At 37.3% G+C, this 9779-nt stretch overlaps 1 protein-coding gene across 1 annotated transcript; it reads left to right on the top strand.

Annotated features, from left to right (window-relative positions):
* The first annotated feature begins 2023 nt into the window (after positions 1–2023).
* On the top strand, positions 2024–7236 carry CYP1A1 (cytochrome P450 family 1 subfamily A member 1). The gene is made up of 7 exons (XM_075276230.1): positions 2024–2083; positions 4035–4876; positions 5055–5181; positions 5616–5705; positions 6077–6200; positions 6323–6409; positions 6902–7236. The coding sequence occupies exons 2-7, from the start codon at positions 4040–4042 to the stop codon at positions 7200–7202; spliced, it is 1566 nt and encodes a 521-aa protein (XP_075132331.1). The 5' UTR covers positions 2024–2083; positions 4035–4039; the 3' UTR covers positions 7203–7236.
* The last annotated feature ends 2543 nt before the right edge of the window (positions 7237–9779 follow it).

The following is a 9779-nucleotide window of genomic DNA, read 5'->3' as shown; positions in this document are numbered from 1 at the left end:
TCACTATATCTATCACTATATAATATAGAAGTATCGTATATTATTATTACTAGAGCAGAATACTGTAGTTTTAACTCTGTATATTATCATTGCATAGCACAGTAAAGTATATGACAGAAATAATTGCTATAGAAATCTATAGTAGAGGAAAGCTGTGCTTTTTACAATCATAATATTTAGGTATCTATTCAGTAGTTATTATATAGCTCACTTTATCATCTTCTTCACAATTATTGAAAGACATACATAATAATAATAATAATAATAATAATAATAATAATAATAATAATAATAATAGCAAATAAATAACTTATAGTGGCTCTATCTATCTAGCTATCAAAAATGAGAACAGGTTAAAATGAACTACTTGTGGCCATTTAGCATATCATTTTTAGTATACTGTTTATGGTCTATTGACTATTCAGCTGAGGTTTTGCACCCACTTTTGGAGTCACTGGTGCTGCTCTTCCCTCCTATCCATCTATAAAAGGGAGCCTTCAGAAATCTGAAATTCTCATATGACGCCTATATGGCAGTTTATTAGCGTTATTTTGGTACATTTATATATTTAACCTTAACTAGAAAACGAATGCAAAACTCTTATTTCGTTAGAAAACGAATTAATATGAAACTAAGTTAAAAAGTAACTATTGATGGATATTATTGACTTCTAACTGCGGAGATTATATGTGACAGAAATCATTTTAGAATGGTGATGTATTAGAATACTGCAACAGGAATCTACTAGAATTATATAGAGTACCGACATCTACAAGGCATCTAGACAGTAATGTTACAAGCAGAGTCGTCCTTATATCGGCCACATAGTGAGGGGATGAAACTCCATCTTCATAATGAAGCCTAATAGATTTTATTACTGTACATATATATATATATATATATATATATATATATATATATATATATATATAGTTAGATTTAGTCACTACATTTAACGAGATGCAAAGAACTCCCCGCTGTAGCCGAAGGATGAGATAGATGTTAATATCACGTCTCTGACTGATTTCCAGGTTATCCTTTCGTTCCATATTAGCTGATATTATACGATAGAAGTGTATATATATATATATATATATATATATATATATATATACATTTATATATATACATATAGATCATTGATGACTACTATATCCGACTATTAATATAACCTGCCATATTGCAATTGTTTATCACCATATCCTGCTGTACATTCTGAAGATATCCTGACCATTCAGCAGAATATGGGCTGATATAGTAGGTTCCTATTTGTCCAGCTCTACAATAGACAATATCCTGAACATATAGTAGTGCAATAAATGGTTACATAATGGAATCATTCTTTATAACATGAGAACTTCTGTCTATGCATCGACTGTATAAATGTAACTTTGTCTCGTCCACTATGTATAGAATGATAAGGTATATATTATCTTTCTATTCCTGGTCTCCGTAGATTAGGATTAGATCAGTCACCACATCATGTGTCTTCCATGTACTAAGAGCTGATAAGGATGTGATGGATGGGTGTATATAGATATAATGTAGTCCAGAGTCTTACAAGGAATGTGACAGTGGCGTTAAACATACATTATATTAGATGCTATATCTGGGGGCTTGTATGTAATACTATTGAGGTGATATATGGCATATATCAGAAGGACAAGGTGTATAAATAAACAGATAGGTAAGTGTTATGCATTGGTTGTATGGGCTGTGTGGATCTTATTATGTATGTAGTATATGCGTGCTGTGTGCCCAGCTAATATAGCGTGCGATTACTGCATAGTGTGCACAGGAGGCAGCAGCTGGCAGGCTGCACCTCTTATCTGCCTATTACATCTGTTCTGGCTCCGGCTTCTTCACGCAACCCTCTGCACTGGTGCCAGCAACTTGGGTGAGCGCCGGCAGCTCTCGTGTCCTGTGGTCACGTGAGGAGCAGACCTGACCAATCAGCAGCCAGGGAGGAGTATATAAGAGAGTGAAGCCAGCATACACTATGGTACTCCTGTGGGTACTTTATAGCATTGGTGTCTGCTGCTACACCAGAGCTTCATCTCACCTCATACAAGGCATATACAAGGTATGTACTCAATGCTATTCATTGTAGCCTATGGAACTGTGAGGTATTCATTATGCAAAGTACAGTATATGATGTGTCTATGTGTTGGTTTGTATGTCACAGATATAATATGCTTTATTCAGTTGTGTGATACTATACAAACTTGCATTTCTCTTATTAATATATCTATTACATACAGCAGAAGTGACTGTACACTATACAGACAGCACTTGTATTCTTTAAATACATTGGCATTGGCTTCTTTTACAGAAGGTTGCCATAGATGCTACCACAGATCATACATGAGTAACTGTATGCTGCTGCATAGTGGATAGCTAAACTAGTCATGAAATAAAACTGCTGGGAATGATAGATTAGAATTTTACATAAAACCTGAAAATGCAGTTCAACCCAATATTTAGCTTATTTTGTGTCAGTGATACATAGGTGCTGGTATGGAGAGGCTGAAGTTGAGATTATAGAGAGTTCCCTGGCATGGTTGTCATATTGAATGAAGGTCAATGTAGATATTTACCCTTATAACTTGTTAACCCTGTCAGTCATCACCATTGTAGTGACATTAGCTCCATGAGTGGTATCACCAGGAGTTTGCTTATGGTAGTAGTATTTTACTCTGGTACAATATGTATGCTCAGTTACTCATTTAGTGACATTAATGAGAGATTTATTAATCAAAACTTGCCAGATTTCTATCTGAAACTAAGCCAGAATTCTAATGCTGTGCTCCACAATGAGTTTAGATGCTTTTTGAACTTTACTACACTCTTGTAAGTTTCTAGGAATGGAGGTGTGGCTAAATAGATTCATAAAAACTGGAATATTCATGAAGTGCACATGCAAGGAAAAGTGTGTAAAGCTATAGCCAAAGCTATCACACAACATATGATAGCTTTTGCATATATTGCCTGCCTGATCTAGGAGATGCATCTGCTCTAGTGTATACAAATAATCACAAACTTGCTTTGCTAGTTGGGATAATGAAAAATCTACAACATAATTTTGAAGAGGATACCACATGGATGTGGGTACAGGGCAGTCTTGGTCACTTCTGCACCCTCTTCAACAGATGAATGTGACCCCTTCTGTATAGAATATATATATATATATATATATATATATATATATATATATATATATATATATATATATATATATATCCTGCTACTTGGCCACACCATATAGAATAATATAAAATGTAACAGAACTGTACAGTGTTCTGATATTATTTACAGGCATGTTGGGTTATAATGCTCTAATAGTAGTGGGCGATAGGAGTATAAGTAGAAAATGGACCATGTATCTTGAATCTTGTGATTCAAAACATGTATTTGTATGGTATGCAGTCTGTAGCCCATATTTGCTACTTCTATATATTCTCGTATACCAAACTGGTTGCCAGCTGACCACAATAAATATTTCTTGAATGATTACATAAAAGGGCATCTTTATATAACCATCAAAGGCCAGAAGAGCTATTAATGTTATAAGGCTTGGGAATGGGCTTTACCTAGGATTCCACTTCACTTCTAGTCTTTGAAGCTATTCATCATGGCTTTCTACCTGTGAACTTTGAAGCCCTATTGCACGTATAAAGCATTTATGTCGAGTCTTAAAGAACCACCTTATCTAATTACAAAGAACTGAACAATACAGTTATAAGATCTGAAAACAACTAGCAATTTTCTTAATGCTTGTGATACAACTGAAAAGACTTGGGTGTCGTAGTCATGCTTGCCTCTGAAATTGCATTGACAACTTGATTTCATTAGAAACCTGAGGCCACATATATTAGGTATGTCATAATCCAAACCATTTAATTGACTGATAGCTTCATGTTTAAATGTTTAACATTTATTATACAGTAGAAGAGTATAAAAAAACACAATCAGGAATTTTCTGTTCTTTCAATCTTTTTCATCCTGGTCCTTTTATTTATTTATTTTTTTTTTAGACAAAATGATGGATTTGTTCAGTTCCTTTGGCAGGATTTCTACCACAGAGGTACTTATTGCCTCTGTGGTCTTCTCAATTCTCATCCTGCTTATCAAGACCTACAGAAAGAATATTCCAGAAGGCACAAAGCTAGTGCCAGGGCCAATGCCTTTGCCACTGATAGGAAACTTGCTGTCATTAGGCAAGAATCCACACCTTAGCCTAACCAAGATGAGTGAGACCTATGGAGATGTTCTTCAAATCCAGATGGGCACAAAGCCTGTTTTAGTTCTCAGTGGACTGGAAACACTTCGACAAGCCCTGTTGAAGCAAGGGGATGTGTTTTCTGCACGTCCAGACCTTTTTACTTTTCGCCTGGTTGGTGATGGGCAGAGTCTGACATTTAGTCAAGATTCTGGTGAGGTATGGCGAGCACGTCGCAGACTGGCACAGAATGCCCTTAATAGCTTTGCCAAATCTCCCTCCTTGTCATCTTCTGGCACAACTCTAGTGGAAGACCATATATCTAAAGAAGCTGAGTATCTAGTAAGAAAATTCCAACAGCTAATTGAAGAAAAAGGTGAATTTGACCCTTATAGATATGTGGTTGTTTCTGTGGCTAATGTCATCTGTGCAATGTGCTTTGGAAAACGATATGACCATGATGACCAAGAGTTTCTGGACTTAGTCAATCTGACTGATGAATTTGGAGCAGCTGCTGCCTCAGGAAACCCGGCTGATTTCATCCCTATACTTCAATATCTACCAAGTCGCACCATGAAGAACTTTATTGATGTCAATAAGAAGTTTACATCCTTCACACAGAAAATTGTTAATGAACACTACAGAACATTGGATAATGTAAGTACTTGTAAATGCTGTGAGGTTTATAAGAAGTACCATTTTATTTAGTACTTTAATATGACATTCACAAGTTCTACTAGTTGTGTCTGCTAAAATTATCTCAATTACAATTCAACAAATCTTGCAAAAACACAGTTCAGTTTTCTTATAACAAATGCTCTCCTCTTCATTTCAGAACGCCATTCGAGATATTACCGACTCCCTTATCCAACATTCTCAAGAAATTAAAACTGATGAAAACTCCAATGTCCAGTTATCAGAAAGGAAAATTGTCAACATTGTAAATGACCTTTTTGGAGCTGGTAAGGATAAAGTCATAGTATTCCATATAATTTGACATAAGACCATTCATTGTGAGAAGTATCATTGCATTATGTCCCAGTTATTGGGTTCATATTTAGTGTTACCTCCTTTAAGGCTAAGGCTCCACATAGCAAAATGCAGCAAAAAAAAAAAAAAAAACCCAAAAAAAACAAAACACTGCAGTGGAAATGCGTCATATCTCCCCCCCCCCCCCCCCCCCCAGTGTTTTTCATTGCTTTTTCCCTGTAGACTTTCTGCCCTTATTATACCTATAGAGGAAACTGCCAAATGGCTATCATAGCACCTTCTTTATTTTTCTAACTGATAGGTTAATGTACACTCAGTAGGTTGTCCCCAGTTCCTTGCAATATAGTTTTATAATGACATTCATCATAACACAAATTCAGACTGCTACATTTTAATGTTTTTATAGGGTTTGATACAATTACAACTGCTTTGTCTTGGTGTCTCCTGTACCTGGTGGCCAACCCAGAAATTCAAGAAAAGGTCCAAAATGAAATTGGTGAGTTAGCATGTCTATTAAAATGTCCACTTGCAATTATTCAGACGCAACAGCGTTATCACCATGAAAATGCTTTAGGCTAAGGTCCCACGTTGCGGAAACACAGCTTTTCTTGTTGCAGTTTCTGTTGCGTTTTTTGAGCCATTGTTAGGAATGGATACAAAAGGAATGGGAGATATATAGGAAGTTCTTATACTTCTACTCTTTGCTTGATCCACTCCTGGTTTGGTACCAAAAACTGCAACAAAATCTTCAACAAAATAAGCTGCGTTTCCACAATGTGGGGCCTTAGCCTTATCCATATTCTCAAACCACTTTTAGCAGATTAAGGAAACTATGATTTCTTCTAAGATAATGTCCTTGTGTTACAGATCAGGTCATTGGCAGGGAAAGACGGCCTAAGGTGTCAGACAGAGCTCAGTTGCCTTACACAGAAGCCTTCATCTTAGAGATGTTTCGCCATTCATCTTTCCTTCCCTTCACCATTCCACATTGGTAAGTGTTAACATTGATATATAAGCTTGACTGGTTTAAGTAACTGAGTATTTACAAGATTTACTGGTTTCTCAGGCACACTTACTTTATATCAGAGTAAAATATTTATTCTCATGTTACAGCACAACTTCTGAGACTGTACTCAACGGATACTACATCCCTAAGAACATATGTGTGCTGATCAACCAGTGGCAAGTGAATCATGACCCGTAAGTAGCTAAATATTGCGAAAATGTACTTTGATAACTAACAAAGTAAATGCTGACAGGGTCCCCCACAATATGAATATGCTTACCCAAAAAGTACCAGCTCAATAGCCATCTGTTAGCCAAAGCAATCGGTGGTCAATATGACCACACTATTAGAATATTAGGTCATGGGTTGTTGTGCTAATCAGGTTTGGGTGTTCTGCAGTTGTGAAGATTATGTCCATGTTAAGCGACAACTGTAAATTTTTGTTGTATGACTTGTCAATTTTGGGAAAATTCCCCTTTAAACTATAGGGACGTATTTTAGCACTAATATACTGGTTTATATCATACATTTAGAATGAACATAGAGATACAATTACATCACATAGTAAGATGCTCCAGTTTGAATGGGAAAACGTTAAGTCCTTGCAAATTTATTGTCTATGTTAAGTTATGCGCATTGTTTGGTTTAGCTCTTTAGAGAATCTAAATGCAATTTCCTACTTCCAGGAAACTATGGAAAGACCCATACAATTTCTGCCCAGAACGTTTCCTGAATGAGGATGGCTCCTCAAACAAAATAGAGGCTGAAAAAGTCATGACTTTTGGTCTGGGTAAGAGAAGATGCCTTGGAGAGGCCATTGGAAGAATGGAGGTGTTCCTGTTCCTCACTATTCTGCTTCAACAAATGCAGTTCTGCAAACAAGATGTAGAGAAACTGGACATGTCACCACAATATGGACTGACAATGAAGCATAAGAGGTATCATCTAACTGCCAAACTGCGTTTCCCTATGATGAATACCAATTAGAAATTCTATGACCGTCTTCCTGGACAGGCACAGATATCTTAGACTTTTTTCGTACTTTGACTTGGGTTTTAAGTCAAATACTGCATGAGCACATCTTATAAGCTACAGTTTCTGTACAACTCATGAACACAGTGTTGTAGTGATACGCCACACAGAACAGAAATGTACAGAACTGAATAAAAGCTTCCTTATGTTACAGATGGGGAGAATCTTCTGAGAACCAAGGCTTATGCTATAATTGTCACTTGTGAAGGAACGTGAACATATTTGCACACTAATTTTTGTTAAGCTATCTAATGTGCTTGAGAATTATTGCACAGATATACAGTCATTCATATTAACCAAATATTATACAGTACTTGTCTGTTGTAAAATCTAGAGGTTAAGAACAAATCAATTATAAAATTGTTATCTTTGGATACCTGCATAACTAGTAATGAAAGCAACATAGAATTGTGTCCTCCAACTTCTGATACTAAGTTGGCACGCATGCCAAGCACTGGCCTTCATTTCAGTGCTGGTCCCATGGAGAACATGCATAACTCAAGGCATCTGTCTTAGCGAATCCTACAGCTGAGAATCCATGAGGACAAAAAAAAAACTAGAACAACTGGCTTGTAAAAGGTGAATGCTTAACCATCATACATAAAAATAATGCCAAATCTTGCCATACGGGCTCAAGGCATAAAGTAAACCATGTCTGGGCTTGCATATAGACATATGTAGCTAATGTCATATGTCTCTTATTAGAAGAACCAAGGCTAATGTTAGGTATTGAATACAAGCAGAACATACTTTGCACTTTTACTTGTTTGTTTTTTGTCCTTGTAAATATTAAGAAAGAAGAATTATGTGAATGATATATTCTTGTCATGAAATACTTTGTGAATATCTGTATACTTTTTGATCTCCGTGAGATAATAAAACAGATGTATACCAAACTTGTGTCTGATACTGTAGTGTTCTGTAGCATGTATTTGGCTTTTACATCTTTTAGTATAATTAAACGTATGTTTCATTCAGTACTGTCGGAAAGCTGAATGACATTTCCCATGGGTGCTGTATACACAATCCCAGCTGTTAGAGAAATACTATAGATGTAACTGATTCAGTGAAACTTATCAATCGCCCAAATTTGCACAGAAAAATGGTCTGTTAAAGTGGCCATGTTTTCAAAGAACAGTGTCTAAATGCACTTACAGCCTCCCCCCCCCCAAATAATGAAGGAGGTACAAATTATGCAGACTGTGAGCATAAGCGGGGATTGGTAATGTAGGGAGCACCGAAAGGGGTTCACAATTTTCAAACTTTTTTATTTTTTGCTTATCCTGGAGACTATATGAAATTAAGAATCACTACCTACCCTAGCCATTATTTATTTTTTGTAGATTGAGAGCCACACAATGTACATTCCACCCCCCCACCAGTAGGTCTTTGGAGTATGGGAGGAAGTCCACACAAACACAGGGAGAACATAAAAACTCCTTGCAGATGTTGTCCTTGGCAGGATTCGAACCCAAGGCTGCAGTACTAACCACTGAGCCACCGTGTTGCCCCAATTTTCAAATATACTTTCTGTATTAATTTTCAAGATCTCTGCTTGCTGCCATTCATTCTGTTTACTTCAGTGGATAAAATCAGTCCATGGTCTTATGACAAATTCACCGGTGCACAACTCATAATCAGACATTTGCTGTGTGTCCATCACATGACCATGGGCTGATTTTGTCCACTGAAAGTAAGCAGAATGAATTACAGCAATCAGAGATCTAGAAATCTGTAAGGAATTGATTTAAAAAAAAAGTGTAACTTCCTTGCCCATTCAGACTTCGGTGCCATCCTCCAGCCAGATGTAGATGTTTTATGGATGTAGACTCGCTCAGATACCTTTTCTCCCTTCCAGTAATCACAGACAGACTCGATCAGGTTGAGATCATCTCTGATGAGCTCTGTTGGGGCCATATCATCAGTTCCAGGACTCCTCCACCAAAGGGTGGTCACACCAACTTAAACAGCTTACTTCCGCAGAACAAATAGTAAAATAAAACATTCTGAACTTCAGGTGCACAGAAACAGTTCACACTTTTAGTGCTCCCAGTCCTCACCAGTGCAGGGGTTCAGTCCCGGCTTGTCCTTCAGACAGCACAATATCCTTGGAGGGTCTAGCAGCTTAGCAGACTAGTTGTGTTCCACCCCAAAACCACACACTGCTCTGGCATCTTTTAATATAAGTGGTGCACACACCTGACGGTGTCAACATCAGATGTGGAGTTTGGGAATGAGCCTGCAGCTCCTAAGTCCCAGATCCAAACTCCAGCCTTTATCTAACCGAGAGCGGCATTCTCAGTAGCAAATACCTGCCATCTACAACTTTACCCTCTGTCCATTTACATATGCCCCGCCCCCTGCTTGAATGAGCCTTCCCTGGTCTATGCTCGACCACAAAATCGAAATCTTGTAATGTCAGGAACCACCGTGTTACCCTCGCATTGTTACCCTTATTCTTGCTCATCCACTTTAATGGGGCATGGTCTGAGACTGGCCTGAACTTCCTGGCCAGCAGGTAATCCCTCAGAG

This window comes from Leptodactylus fuscus, chromosome 5 (assembly GCF_031893055.1).
Source record: "Leptodactylus fuscus isolate aLepFus1 chromosome 5, aLepFus1.hap2, whole genome shotgun sequence".
Classification (NCBI taxonomy): Eukaryota; Metazoa; Chordata; class Amphibia; order Anura; family Leptodactylidae; genus Leptodactylus; species Leptodactylus fuscus.
This window is presented reverse-complemented; position numbering and strand designations above follow the sequence as displayed.